Genomic DNA, 16,466 nt, shown 5'->3' on the forward strand with positions numbered 1-16,466 from the left:
GGACAGGTGCAAACATTTGCAGCGGGATTAACCGTGTTAATGGTACCAAACATTATCCCTTTTTCTGAAACAATAGCATAACATCACAACATAGAAAAACACACGATAAACTATCAATTGGCAGGATTAACTCAATCAAAAAACTAAACATGTTTTGTGACATTTTAACCCTATGCGTATACATCTAGCCAATGTAGAAAAGCAAACACTCGGCAATACGCACAGAAAAACTCATTTTAAAAGAAGCGCGAGTCCGATGTCAGAATAGATAACAAAAGAAAATAAGCAAAATGACAATGCTACATAAATTAACAAAGGACTACCATCAGTTTTTGATATGGCAGCTCAACTATTATGAAATATCATGTCTTCATCATAAGAGTATCAAGCACATTCCCTCTGGTTTGGTATTTTTTCATCAGTATATATATGAGAAGAACAAAACCCCTGTCATGCCAACAACTCGTTTTAGAATTAATGTTTTCAAAATAGGTTATGCTGTATGCTTTGTTTTTTTTATATGTACTCTTGTTTTGCTATCATTGTTCTTTTTCGGCCTGTTTCATGATGAGGTACCAAGCTATTGATTAACCTGAAATTCTATATTCTGATGATAAGTCGTTAGACACTTCCAAATAACAAACTTTTTGGTAAATAAATTAGGCCGTTAGTTTTCTCGATTGAATGTTTTACATTTGTCATTTTGATGCCTTTTATATCTCACTATGCGGTATGGGCTGTTCTCGTTGTTGAAGGCCGTATAGTGACCTATAGTTGTTAATTAATGTGTCATTTCGTGTCTAAGAAGGTTGATTAATTGCAATCTTATCACATCTTTTTTTTATATCATGTTGGAATGGTTTACTTTTACAAATTTTGACTTGGATGGAGAGTTTTCTCAGTGGCACTCATTTCACTATCACTATCATCTTCTTATATCTATACATAATTTGTTCATTACTTAACGTTTGTTTATGTGTATTTGTATTTATTTGACATAAAGATTCGATGTATTGTCGTAGACCTTTCTTTCGTAGATAAAGTCTATACATTTGTAATATATTACAAAGAAGATATAGTTACAAAATCAATAAACATTTGATTGCAAGTGAAACGAATATTCCATTTTAGTTATTCGATTATAGTATATTTAATAATATCTATTATCAAGCTATCTGTGTCAAAGAAGTATCATGGTCCATAAGATTACTTAAACTTCTGTCTTGTTACACATAAAATGTCAGCCTTATCTTTAGACTAGGTCAAATATAGTCAACAAAGGGAACATGAATTTAATAATATGTGAGTGAGTATTTACTATAGAAGATATTGAAAGTTTTGACATATACGAAGGGGCACATACACTTTTTCTTTTAGTTCAGAAGTTTCTAGTAGGTACAACTCTAACAACATGAACAACATTTGGACTAATATTGATTTATTAGAAGAACAAAACCACGTTCCATAGGGTGCATGTGAATTTTATTCAAAGTAGTTATTATGTCTTCTCGAGCTAACAATGATATTGGACATTGTTTGTGAATGTAGAGGCCTTTGTGTAGCTTTGAGATAAAAGAACAACAATAAAACACTTTGTGACAGCACTTGGTTTGACATTATTTGAACTGGTCTGACTTGAGATGTCGTTTTTCAACTGTTTATTTAAGCCAAATGGTCTGCAATGCATTCTGTGAATTAACGTTTGATCCGTAAAATAAGACAGATTCTACACTGTTGAATATACATCACCAGGTTTTATTTACAAATGGAAAATTAGACGTATAAAAAAAAAACATACATATATACCTTCATTAAGAGTAAAGACAAAATAAGATAAATATTTGTAAATAGGTGTCGATAACCCTGCGCCTCTTTAACAAAACACTTCGATTCATTGAGGGTGGTTATAACGTTTGACCAGCAACCATGATAGTATTTGTCGGCCAGAACAAATTAAGGTAGACGACACAATTTGACTAAATGTTTGATAGTCTAACCAATCAAATAGACAATATGTTTGAAAATTATAATTTAAATTTGCAAAGTATAATTTATAACTTTATCTTTTGTATTGCAAAAGTAAGGTTTTACTTTTTTCTAGATAATCTCGTCGGATACATTATCTTTGGTACCGGAAATGCAGGTTAGTGTTTAATCCCTATCTTTTTTACATGATTTCTTTTATTCATAAACAACACTAATAACTATTTCTTGTGGTTTTTCTTTTCTTTTTTTTTATGTTACAGATGGCTCGATTTCGTAGTTTTTGTGTAGAGACTTTATATAAAGGGTATTGCTTTCTGTTCAGAATTACGTTTTAAGTAATGTGTAACTTCATATTTTACAAAAGTATCATATCTATATACTCCAAATTAAAAACGTTACATATGTACTAAAATAATAAAAGATAGAAATATGCAAAGAAGCATATGCAAATCGAGAGAAGGCGATGAAAATACAATGCTATGTCTACAAGGAAAAGGTCAATAGGAAGTGGGTTGCAAGCATTCCACTATCAACGCGTTGGCATTCAAGTAATGCTGAATGGTAAAATATTCTTGATCCCTGTGCAAAACATCGAATACTATTATTTAGATTTTACAGTGTAACCCCCTTTCATTTAATGTCAGATATGTTTTGTTAGAAAGAGTAAAACAAGTAGATGAAATGTACAAACATGTATATTATAAGAGAGAAGAGGCAGATAAGTTTTAAAATATTTCTTGCCGAAGGTTCAACCAACCATTTTTCTTAAAAAGGTCCAGTACCATGTCAGGACTATGGCTGTGTTATCAACTAGTCTGTTGCTAAGTGTTGGCCTTTGTTTTGTTGCATTTTCTATTGTTTTGTGTGGTTTTTGTGTTGGTTTCTTTTGTGTCTTATGATTCATGTGCTTCCTCTGTTGTTGTTTGGCATCGGATTTGTGTTTGCTCAATCGATTTATAACCATTGAACAGCTGTATACTACTATTGACTTTAATATCATGTCTTTTGTCGGTAAGCAACAAATACACGAAAGACTCTATGAATGCCGTAAATAAGAATCAAATTCAAATACAAAATTAATCATTCAAATTAAATCATAAAAATAAACATTTAATAGATGGAAAAAAACTCGATATTCAAATAGAAATTGAATGAAATAAAGGTTGCTGTCGCATTGGTTAATCTTTTTTACAGAGTTGTAGCGTGTATGCGTTGTAATACAGTAAACTTCAAGATCTAAGACTTATAATTTTTCACCATGCATTATGTTGTATGTATATTATATTATAGAATAAAAAAAATATTTAAGGATATTCCTTTTAAACGTAAGTCTAAACAAAAATTCAAAAATTCAAAATTAATTTTGTTTATTTCAGATACTGGCATACATCCATATTTCCCAGTATCAGAGAACAGTGAAGTGTTCGTAGCTGATGGCGACCACATTGGATTAAAATGTGTTCCAGAAGGCAATCCAAAACCCCAGGTCACGTGGCATCTCCCCGGTAATCTGACGAGAAATGTAAGTTTTTTTGTTTAATCGCCGGACACGGTTAGACGTCATGCAATGAGAAAAATCCGTACCATATAATGTCCATGCTAACAACACGGGTTGTTTTTTTTTGCTGGTGTATCATTCATTAGTTGAGTTCGATTACAAAAATGAAAATCCAAACACTATATAAAAAAACAATTGCTGACATTAACAAATAAAGAGTTAACAATATGATGTTGCAATGTAACTACATTTATATGGATTATTGTTCGTTAACAATGAAGCTCTGATTTCGAATTCATTGTCAAAAAAAATATATATGACAATTGAAAAAGAATACTTAGTATAATGCTTAATGAACTTTATAGGTAGATGAACGGGATTAAGAGTCAAAGTATCAACACCAAAGTATAGTAGAATAAAAAGAGGTCGAAATACACAAAATATCGCCATATCTGTTAATAATATATTTATATTCATCAATTATACAAAACGTCAAGTGAATTAGGGTAAAACAAAATATTATAACGGAACCACTCATACTTTATAACCATTAATGTATTATCTTCTTTTATGCCGTTTATTTAGAGTCCATTGGTCAAGAGCCATGTCAGTTTTCACTTTGAAAATGTAGAATTAGAAATACAAAATATGGTTAAAGAACTACATGGATCATATGTTTGTTTGGCACACAATTCATTAGGAACTACATCGTACACATATATCGTCAAGTATGGAAGAAGTAAGTCAATATAACTTATTTTGATCTAGGGTCCTATGTAGCTGACTATGCGGTATGTCTTTGTTCATTGTTGAAGGCCGAACAGTGACCTATAGTAGGTAATATCTGTGTCATTTTGTTCTCTTGTGGAGAGTTGTCTCATTGGCAATCATATCACATCAGATCATCTTTTTTTATATTTACATTGATTTCATTTAGAAAAAAAACAAAGTAGCAGTGTAAACATAAATTCAGAACTCTTTCCTTTATTCTATCATCTTAAACTCTGATTTCTTAATGGTTTCTTAATATTGTTGTGATTCAACGTTGTTTATGAAAAAAATGTTTAGCACTGATAATAAACCACTGACAATTTGCTGGTTAGATCTTTATTATATATTCATGTGCATTTTGTTGTTTTAAAAAGATTCATATTCAGAATTAAAAGAGGTGGTGGTTCTTTTCAGTGCACTAAATGTTCCTTCGGGGCAAATACACTAGAAATTGTTATATGTGGAAATATTTGTGAAAATTGATGCAAAAACGTAAGGTTATTAAAGATATAAAAACAATTTTAACTAAGTCACTGTTTAAATAGCATATTACAAAAATAACTTCATATCTAATCTGTTGGCTTGTTTCCTTTCTGAATTGTCCGCTTTTGTTTAGATTGATCTGACCCGAATGCCAATAATTATACTGCCGAAACTGTTGCGATTGACATTCTTAAGTTTTACCCTAGTATCTTTAATGACTTTTGTAACAGTTGTAGTATTTCTTTACAGTAACAAGCAAGGCACCAGTTTTAATTACTACACCGCCTATCATCCCAATGCGGATCAAACCAGATGTTTTCCTAAAATACACGGAACATAACGTGACTGAAGGTGACTCTATACTGGCAATACCATGTGCTGCAGACGGAATACCAAATCCTAAAATCACGTGGTCAGCTATAGGGGTGGGTTAATTTGTTTGATGACAAGATACTCTCCGAACGGACAGAGTTTTAATACATTATTTGTTAATTCATGTCCTTTTTTATTTTTTATTTTAAAAAAATCAATTGGTAAGTATTGAAATAAGCTGATAAGGTGTGTTTGCGAACGAGTAAACTATCCAATAGAGTTTAAATGACGTAGATTTTAGCAATGTTAAGTCAGGTTTTTTTATAGATTGGTTTATTTATTAATCAATATAGTAATGCTATAATGAAATTAGCTGTAGTTGTCAGACGACCGTGGAACATAAGTGTTTAGGCTACGAGGACAAGTGAATAAATTTGAATATTTTGTATATCATATCGATAATGATGTCTAAACATTAACGCTGCATAAACTGTAACGCAATGTATGGTTTCCAATAACACTAGGTTTGAAAAATCTTTCTAGTTTAACATTTTGACTTACAATAAATGAAAAGCTCTTAAAATTCATGTTCTTGAAATAAGAATTAAATAATATATATAGACATGTACTTGATATGCTTCATTAATACAATAAAAATTTTGCTCATATTCAGAAACCAGGACACATATCCACAAATAGATCATATTATACCAGAATAAATTAACACAAAAATGTTTGATTACATTGGAAATGAAAAAAAGCACTATATAAATTTGGTTCGTACAAAGCGCTTTCTTTGATAAATCTAGATCACGAATGTGCAAACCCAAAGATTTGGAGCCAACCGCAGGATGCATACATAACAACATGATATTTGAAGGGTATATGTCCAAGAGAAACCGACGTATTCTTAAAAACAAACAACTTTTGAAAATTATGTAAATGCACACATTGGACGATTATAATAAATCTCCCTTATTATATTACTTGTTCTTATATACCTACATGTTTTTCTTGTAGTCCAACATGCCATCCAATGCTATTCAGTATCAACAATTTCTGATTATCCGTAATATCCGTCTAGATGACAGTCGGTACTACCTTTGTACAGCTACTAACTCAGAAGGCCACGCCTCTAAACCTGTTCATATAATAGTACATCCAAAACGTTAGTCAGGCAGCAATATTATACATAAGATGTTTTATAGATACTTTGTTCGTGTAATATAAAAAAGAAGGTGTGGTATGATTGCCAATGAGACAACTATCCACAAAAGACCAAAATTACACAATATAAAAAAGAAGATGTGGTATGATTGCCAATGAGACAACTATCCACAAAAGACCAAAATTACACAATATAAAAAAGAAGATGTGGTATGATTGCCAATGAGACAACTATCCACAAAAGACCAAAATTACACAGACATTAACAACTATAGGTCACCGTACGGCCTTCAACAATGAGCAAAGCCCATACCGCTGACTATAAAAGGCCCCGATAAGACAATGTAAAACAATTCAAACGAGAAAACTAACGGCCTTATTTATGTAAAAAAAAATAACCAATCATTTTTACAAAACAAAAATATGTTGTGTTATTCAAGCTGATCTCTGAATACGATATGATTAACCAAGGCTTTTCGTTTACCATTATATGTATTGAAGATAAACAAAAGAAATGGACAGTTATTCTAACTATAAAATGTTTTCAAAGTATTTGTCTAAGTTAACAGAAAGCACACACATATAGACCTGCATTGACTATATTGATAAAGTTCTTTCCAGTAAAATGACTTGGAAATGACAAAAACATATATCTCAATTTGAATCATTTGACTTCGATCTGCACGAGAAAAAACTTTTGTATGACGTTTAAAAAAGCATCGCGAATAATAAGAATTCGGCAATTGTTAATATTATAACATAACCTGATTCATTTACTAAAGTTAATCTTGAGTAAGTTTTAACATGTTTAAGTTACTTAAGGATGTACTTAGGTGAGGTTTTGAAATAAGTGTCAAGTGTTCGGACTCCTTGGTGTTTTAAGTCTGTCCTTAGATGAAATTGCCTGTCCTGTAAGGGGAGGCAGTTTGTTATCGGCGAGCGGAGCGAGGCAAAAACATTTTGGCCCCATTCCATGCAGAAAAGGATATTTTTTCGGGCCTTTTCCTTGTATGCAATGTACCTCCCGAGAATACACGACTTGTTAATTTTTTGTTACATTTTAATAAATATGCGCCTGGAATATATTTTAAAAAGTTATAAACAAGAGTAAGATTACATGCCCAGGTAGAGAAAGATTTGTTTTCGCTTTATCCTGCTTTATGACTCTTTGCAAGCTATTTTTACTTGAGTTAAGGGAAACTTTTGCAAAGACTTAAAATGAAAGCCCCCTGAAGTTGGTCATTTGTTGTGGTTTATCCGGCTTATTTAGCTGTCCAAATCAAGCTAATTTTGACTTCGTTTTTTTAAAGACACAATTTTCAAACCTTTAAATGAAAATGCATACTCAATAACTCATAATTTTATCTATCAAGTTCAAATTATTAAAACGTAACAATGTTTTTATACACCAAAAGTTTTATACTGGCTTTGTCAAATGCTAAGGTGATTTTTTCTGACTGAGTGAATCCAATCTTTTTAGCACTTCTATGCATTCAATATTGCCAACATTGTCACTTCTATGTATGCAGATGCAAGAGTATTTGGTCGGAAAATTTTATGTGTGCAAAGGAGTTGAGTTGGGTACCGACCGTTCAGATCCTAATATTGAACACACCTACATGCCATTATAATTAACCACCTTGTTGTTTTAACTAACGCTATAAAAATAATGCATGATTTTAACCATTTTTTTCTTTTTAGTGTTTTTTTTTTCCATTTTTTTTTGTCAGCCGTAATAGGAGGCAACTGCCTACATGCCTCTATGTAATTTACGGCCCTGGTAAAATTACATAAATCAAGAATTCAAAATGGATACTTTAAGCTGGAAGAGTATTAGTTAAGGATAAAAATAACTTAAAAATATTGATAGGTCATGGAACTCCTTTTCGAGATATTTGATTTATAAAATATGGTGGGAAAAGGCTGACTCGGACTTTTACCTTATATTTGCAATGGTATTATTTAGGTCCCAAATCCTAAAAAAAGAAAATCAAGAATCTGCTTATATTTTGTCAAATGACCTTTTATGAGCTATTTATAAAAGTCTTATGTTAAAAGATAAATAGGTGTTATGGGGCAAAATATGTTATCTTGTATCGTAAGGAAAACACGTCAAGGAGTCCGAACATTTGACAGTTATTCCAAACCCTTACCCAAATACATCGTTAAATGTATATATATTACCTTATTGCAGCTCATGTGAAACCCACAGTTACATTACCGCCAAGTTTACAGGGAACATACGGTACAACTATAACATTAACATGCAACGTGACGGGATATCCAACACCAACAATTAAATGGTATTTTAATGGCGTAAGTCTATTTTCAGTCTATTGGCAATATTGCTGTAAGACTTCTATGTCAATATAGGTGGAACTTCTTATCTTTTTTAATATACCAGGTTAAGAGGCTGCAACTTACTTTCTGGCGCTAATTGATCAATATTGCCAAGTGCTTGCATCAATTGTGATTTTCGGTAATCTGTTTCTGGAAATAAAAGGAAGTCCAATCCTTAGTATGTATTGACACGGGCTAAAAAAGACAGTATGATTAGAATGTGAATTACCCTATTATCATTAATACGCCGCAAAAATCAATTATTACTGATCTTCCAACTTTCTCATTGGATTGGTCGTGAATTAAATGTGTATGTATATCAGTAGATGCTTGTAGTCCTTTGGTAATTTATTTATCATTGTCATTTTGCTCAGTTTCTTTTTTTACCTATTCTGACATTGGACTCGGACTTCTTTGAAACTTAGTTTACTGTATGCACTGATGTCTGTTTGTTTTTTCACCATTGGCTAGAGGTATACGGGAAGGGTTGAGATCTCACAAAACATATTAAACCATGATGCATTGTTGCGTCTGTCCCAAGTAAGGAGCCTCCGGAATTTGTTTGTCTTGCATTTTATTTTTTTAATTTTAGTTCATTTATATGGTTTGGAGTTCAGTATGACGTCCATTTCCACTGGACAAGTACACATTTGTTATGAACCAGCTGAGACCCACCTCTGGGTGTGGAATTCCCTCGCTGTATTGAAGAATCAATGGTTGCTTTCGGTTGTTATCTGCTCTTTGGTCGGGCTGTCGTCTCTTTGCCATATTCTTCATTTCCATTCTCAATTTTAATCCATAGTGATCTTGTAGATAAACTAATGGAATGTGTCCACAGTCAATGTACTTTTCTTTATAACATTTTCTTTTCTTTGAATATAAGTGTAGAGTTAATTTTACTTTGTTTCTTGTATTTCATATATACATAGCGTTTACTTGATTAGAGACTTTCCGTTTTGGATTTTCCTCACAGTTCAGTATTTTTGTGATTTTAACTTTTGCTATAAAAAAAAAGAATTAATGATCAAAATCTACTACATTGTCCATATTGCATCAAATTCATATTGAGACCAGTATAATTTTCTGTAATGATTTCAACACGTCATGTTTTGTAGAAAGCTTTGTCAACAAAAACAAATAAATACGAAATACAGAATGCAACGTTAGCAGAAATGGGAGCTTATACATGTGAGGCAACGAATGACGCTGGTACTAGTAGGACTGATGCAGTTTTTATAGTTCACGGCAGTAAGTCCATAACATGCTACAATCATCTAGATTTTATTTACTACTATAATTTTCATCCATAATATTTTTTTGAATACAGATTAAGCGATTAATTTGAACATCGAATGACTAATTTGGACTAATTTGAACATCGAATGACTGATTTGGACTAATTTGAACATCGAATGACTGATTTGGACTAATTTGAACATCGAATGACTGATTTGGACTAATTTGAACATCGAATGACTGATTTGGACTAATTTGAACATCGAATGACTAATTTGGACTAATTATACATCGAATGACTGATTTGGACTAATTTGAACATCGAATGACTGATTTGGACTAATTTGAACATCGAACGACTGATTTGGACTAATTTGAACATCGAATGACTAATTTTGATTTCGAAAAGAACATACTAAACTTTGATGTGCAACAATAACAACAGTATCCAAATCTGACCCTATAATTGTCTACATTTGAAAATATGTTAAATCAAGAATTACTAGACAATTACTTTTAATTACGGCCCTGGTCGAGGTTTTTTTTCCATCCACATTATTGGTTTATTTCTGGGACTTCTATGATGGGCCAGGTCTATGCCAAAACTTCCGCAAGATAAACCACAAATCTATCCATGTAGCATTATTCTCCATCACATATCAAATAAGCCCAGAGGGTTAATCCCTTTTTTTTTGTGGTACATTGGTTTGATTATTCAGGGAATCACTGAAGCATGACTTGAAACCCTCTTAGGCATTCAGGGACCCCCACTTTTGAACATTTTTGTATCCACCACTGTTCTATGTTTCAGCTGCACCAAGTTTGACAACTACGCCACCACAGTCTGTTATGGCGACTCCAAACAATCCTCCAAGCTTTACCTGTCGAGCATCCGGCGATCCTACTCCTACAATAACTTGGGAGTTTAAACCGGTAAAATATATTCATTTCTTTAGAGAGTATAGAAAACATGCATTGTTGTAAAGACAAATGAATGCTTGTAATATTCTCAATTTCGTGTTTCTTAGATTTTATTGATAACGATGAATTTAGATATCTTTTTGAATGGAATTAAAGATGATTGCTGGACTGACAAAATCATCATACTCAATTTATTACAAATTATTAATGCATATTCCTTTGTTGCAGATGTAAAAATGTCTATTGTATTTTTTTTCAAAATGCACTGGAATAACATATATACCAGTAACGATATATGAAACGAATTAAAACTGTTACAATTATTTTAGTATAGGAGAATATAATACACAATTTAACATGATATTTTTAGAAGAATAATATCAGTTTTCATATTTTTAGTTTGTTGGAACAACTAGCAGTACATACCATGCTGAACTTTCACCAGATCATACAACTCTTACACTACCAAACATAACTAAATCTGGACTTGTTACTTGTACAGCTAGTAATCCGTTTGGTCGTGTCCAAGCGTCCTCCTCTGTAATATATACACCTGGTACGTATAAATTCAGGCGTCCCTGCTCGTCTGTAAAATATGACTTTGATATGTATAGCTTTGGTTGTGTTCAGGCTCATCTGTAAAATTGATTAGTCTTTGATATGTATAACTTTGGTCGACGTCACTTTTGTGGCGTTGAACAAATCGTGTGAATGACAGTGAGTTTGTGGTTCTGTTGTGCTGTTTTGTATCCTGTCCTATGCTGTTTTACGTGTTCATTTTTTATTCTGAGGTTAGCATGTCGAATTGTACTAGTGTATAGTGTATTTGTGTATGTCTCTGTCTTTAATGTTATTGCATTTATTTGTACTGTATTCCTGCCATGTAATGATGTCATGCTAGTGTTATATTTAACATTGCCAAACAAGTGCGAGGTTTGGCTAGACATAAAACCACGTTCAAACCACCGGTACCATTTCTTTTTAATCACAGAATCCATTTTTAGGCAAAAACATAACAAACAAATAGCTATTGTGGAAATAACGGCCACAGTTCACTTAGAATGACGAGGTCTGACATGATTACAGAATGCCGACATGCTAGTTTTAACTGACAAATCTGTGCACCATTGGTAGCAATGGATGCTCAAGTTCCTCCAGGTTAAATTCTAAAGAGAACGAGGGTTATGATCCCCAAATACGTCGGGTCTTATTCGCATCACCCCCTGGTTTCAGGGGAGTAAAGATTAACATTTTTTATATTATAAAACACTGAATACATAGGCCATACTATGTATCATTAACAGTCAAGCTCGAACTGGTACCAATTCAGAACCGGCCACTCAGGGTAGACATGAGATGGTCTCAACAGAACTTCCTGCGGTACCGCAGGAAAGTAAAAACCTAATATGATCCGACGTACAATTACGGGAAACGATCATAACCCCTTAATCTTGCCAGATCCCGACATTCTTTTTGATTGTGACGAATGATTTTATTACAAAACAATGAACAATTAGAATCGAGTAATTAAAATAAATGCTGCATGATTTTTATCCAAATAAAGTCAAAAGTTAAATGCATCTAGGCGAAGAACTAATACCAGGTATTGGTAATTCCATTTTCACACTGAATGTGTCTAAATATTTAGATAAAGGTTGTAGCCATTCATGAAAATTAGCATTGACATAATAATTATAGTTCTCGAACGTATCATTCAGCTAGCAAATCCATCGGCTTGATTGTCTCCTCTGTTTTGTCCAAAAAGTTATGAATCCGGCATGTTCTGGTCATTCTGAAAAGATAAATAAAAACAGCAGCAGACACAAGAATTGTTATTAGATGGCAGATTGCAAGCGGAGGTGGGTGGGTTTTTTCAACTTTTACATATCTACAAGATTGGCTAGTGCAATGTAATGCTGACGAGTCATGTGACGTTGATTGGCGGGAAACAAGAACCGGATCCGAATGAGGCAACAATCATTTCTCTTTAATTAAATTGGTTTATCTTATAAAAGCGATAAACCGTATTAATCACAGAATCCATTTTTAGGCAAAAACATAACAAACAAATAGCTATTGTGGAAATAACGGCCACAGTTCACTTAGAATGACGAGGTCTGACATGATTACAGAATGCCGACATGCTAGTTTTAACTGACAAATCTGTGCACCATTGGTAGCAATGGATGCTCAAGTTCCTCCAGGTTAAATTCTAAAGAGAACGAGGGTTATGATCCCCAAATACGTCGGGTCTTATTCGCATCACCCCCTGGTTTCAGGGGAGTAAAGATTAACATTTTTTATATTATAAAACACTGAATACATAGGCCATACTATGTATCATTAACAGTCAAGCTCGAACTGGTACCAATTCAGAACCGGCCACTCAGGGTAGACATGAGATGGTCTCAACAGAACTTCCTGCGGTACCGCAGGAAAGTAAAAACCTAATATGATCCGACGTACAATTACGGGAAACGATCATAACCCCTTAATCTTGCCACTTGAGTGTGTCTATACACACTCACCAGAATCCCCCCCCCCTTTTTCTACAACATAAAGGTCCATTTAGGTGAACTAGCTAAGAAGGCATTATTCTTTGTTAATATGTTTGAATCTTAGACAATCATATTTTTCCTTTTGTAATAGCTTTGTTATAAAGGTGCTGTTTTTGAAGATATCACTTCTTTCGTTGTATTATCCATGTTATATATATATATATTTATCATCATAAAACGCATTGTTTTAGCAGTAATACATCCACTGATAAACCGATCATGAATTACCAATGGGTTTACTAAAAGAGTTATCTCGCCTTAACCGGCTTAGTTGAACAAAATGTATTCTAAAGCACATATGTTTGGAACTTGTTAAATATTTCTAAGAGATATAATTCGATAAATCAGGAAGTTTCTTCATAAAAATAAACAGTATAATCAATAAAACTGAACATCTGTGTATACATTCGGAGATTTGGGTAATAACTAGATTGATTGGTCACTGCAAAAGTACAATGCAAGATGGTGGTATGCCATGAATCTACTCAATTGCTTTGTTAATCTGTAATATGCACTAATATTAGTTTTCCATTTTCAATTTTATAATCCTCTACAAAGTTTACGAAAATACATTACCTGTATATATAATAAGTGCTATCCTAGGCACTCCTTCAAAGTCGTGTACATTTGTATAGGCTAATCTATATATTAATTTTAAACAAGTAACGTGACCAATATTTTAGAAACCAAGGGAGTAGAACGTACACAAAAAAAAAAAAAAAAAAAAAAAAAAAAAAAAAAAAAAAAAAAAAAAATCATATCAATCAATACATAGAAAGTACCACATATCCTGTACTAACATGACTAAAATTGGCAATCACATGCATTCCTAGTAGTACTTAAAATTCGGATACAGCTAAGCAGTATGTGCCGCTTTTTTGGAAAGTTCAAACTTGAATAGTTTTACGTCGAATATATTTTGAGACCTAAAAGAACTAGGCGTTTCCTGTACTAAATTGGCTACCCCATGCATTCCTAGTAGTACTTAAAAATTCGAATACATGTTTTTGGAAAGTTCTATCTTGAATAGTTTTGCGTCGAATATATTTTGTGACCTAAAAGAACGAGGTGCTAGAGTAAAATTCCATGGTATTACTTTAAGTAATGGATAGTTGATTTATTCCGACTAGAATTAAAAAGATTGTGTCCATCAGCTTCTAGATAAGAATGCTAAATGTTCCCTTTGATAGAAGGAAATAGATCAAGAGTATTTGAAATAAATTTAAAAATTCATCGAGTTTCCCATCTGGATAATATGCGTGTTCGTTTGTAAAAGTCCTTAACAGTAACTTATATACCGCATATTTGTTTTGTTTCTAAAAATAGATGTGGGGAAGCCCATAGTTCGTGCCGACATGTAAAATAAATATGATAGTAAAATACAAACGTATTAAAACATCAATGTTCACATATCTGAGTTAGATAAGACAATCAAAAATAATCTAAACAATACATGTACATGTATCATGTGTATATATACAATAACATTATCGCACTTCAAAGTATAGAGGATGTTGTGTACCATGCTCTGTCTACTGCTTCGTGAGTTATAAAGTAATTTGATAATTGTGTGAATAGTGCACATAATTCTCTTATTTTCTCTAAGTTGACTTGTTGGTAAACTAATTGTCCTGTTCATGAGCATAAGTAAGCTATTTGAAACCTATACAGACTATTGCTTGTATAACTATATTTGCTTGTATCACTATATGAACTATATTTACGCAAGTCAGAAAATTTAGGGTTGGGCTTGGTATGTAGGATTCAACAACGTAAACAAGAGCTCTGCAAATCTCTCACAAGTTCAACTGATGTGATATTTCATATCAAAATCAAATATCAAATTTAATATAAGCATATTTTACAACAGGAACACATGCATAATGTAAATAGCTAGGCAAACATGCAAAAATTAAAACAAGCAAGCTAACAAGAAAATAAACGCAAATTGAAAAGTATAAATATATACATGTAACTGAGAAGCTCCCTCGTGTAAATAGAATTGGTATGATTCAATTAGACAACTCTTCGCAGTAGAACAAACGGCAAATAAAATAATAACAAAAAGTCATTTTACTGCCTTCAACAATGAGCAGAGCCCATGTCACATTAACTATAATTATTAGTAGTCTCTTTTCTGCCTTTGTTTATGAGCAGAGCCCATGCCACATTAACTATAATTTTTACAACAGGAACACTATCTTATAGTTCGTTTCTGTGTGTGTTGCATTGCCATTTGTTTTTTGTTCACTTCAGTGTTTCTGTTGTTTGGTTGTTTTCCTCTTATAGTTGATGGGTTTCCCTCAGTTTTACCTTTTATTCATTACCGAAAAAAAAGTGTGTATTTCCTTGTATTTATGTACAAGACATGCATGGAAGTCTAATAATAGCATTATATACAAACTTAAGGCACTTGTCTTAGAACTGTGCTTGTGATTATATATTATAAAATGCATGTCTACAACTTGAAATTAAGGAGGTATTAGTAATCATGGTAATGTATATAGAAGAAAAAGTGGTCGCCGTCAAATGGCGATTGATAGTCGAAAATGCAGTTTTACTGGCGACACGTAACATAGTCAGTTAAATGGATGCTTGCAACCTTCAATTCCAATTCATTATAATATTGATATGAAATCTTGCTTTGTATTTACAGCGGTCAGCATGGTTGGTTGACATCAGCTCTGGTTTATCTCAGTCGTCTCCTGAACACTTACAGATTTTTGTGAAAAGAAATCATGTATTAAAAAATAAATAAAAAATATCAATAAAGAGTTTGTCGGTTACTCAACCCTGTTTGAAAAATATGAATTGCTTTACTATGACTATTATTAAAGAAGACGTGGTAACTATGGTTTGTCCCATTAAGTGAACAGTTAAAGGTCATTAACGGCCTTCAATAATGAATAAAAACAAATACCGTGTATAAGTACAATTAACTACTAGATTACAGGACAAGTACATACAGAATGTGGCCAGTATTATAAACCATACGGTGAGAGCATGCAACCCTTCCTTAACCAGAACAGTGGTGTTAAAACATAACATATTAAATTAAGAGCGAACCGTAAAAATCAGTTAGAGATGATACTGAGGGAAAAAGTATAAGCAGAAGAATCAAACAATCGAAAGACAATAGACGCAAATTAACGAAAAATGAATAGTCATTGTTTATGAAAGCCTACTTTCCCAAT

General features: G+C 32.6%; 1 protein-coding gene across 1 annotated transcript; it reads left to right on the plus strand.

The window, feature by feature from the left end:
* The first annotated feature begins 1,199 nt into the window (after positions 1-1,199).
* LOC139496250 (peroxidasin-like) lies at positions 1,200-16,044 on the plus strand. The gene is made up of 11 exons (XM_071284743.1): positions 1,200-1,302; positions 2,102-2,143; positions 3,363-3,508; positions 4,070-4,223; positions 4,988-5,163; positions 6,071-6,218; positions 8,412-8,533; positions 9,673-9,805; positions 10,605-10,726; positions 11,114-11,270; positions 15,929-16,044. Exons 1-11 carry the CDS (start codon positions 1,287-1,289, stop codon positions 15,946-15,948), a joined length of 1,236 nt encoding a protein of 411 aa, XP_071140844.1. The 5' UTR covers positions 1,200-1,286; the 3' UTR covers positions 15,949-16,044.
* Positions 16,045-16,466: the final 422 nt, after the last annotated feature.

The sequence above is a fragment of the Mytilus edulis genome, chromosome 11, assembly GCF_963676685.1.
Source record: "Mytilus edulis chromosome 11, xbMytEdul2.2, whole genome shotgun sequence".
Classification (NCBI taxonomy): Eukaryota; Metazoa; Mollusca; class Bivalvia; order Mytilida; family Mytilidae; genus Mytilus; species Mytilus edulis.

Coding starts and splice junctions, on each gene's coding strand:
- LOC139496250 (XM_071284743.1), top strand. Junction 6,219..8,411: donor TATAATAGTACATCCAAAAC/GTTAGTCAGGCA, acceptor ACCTTATTGCAG/CTCATGTGAAACCCACAGTT. Junction 9,806..10,604: donor AGTTTTTATAGTTCACGGCA/GTAAGTCCATAA, acceptor TCTATGTTTCAG/CTGCACCAAGTTTGACAACT.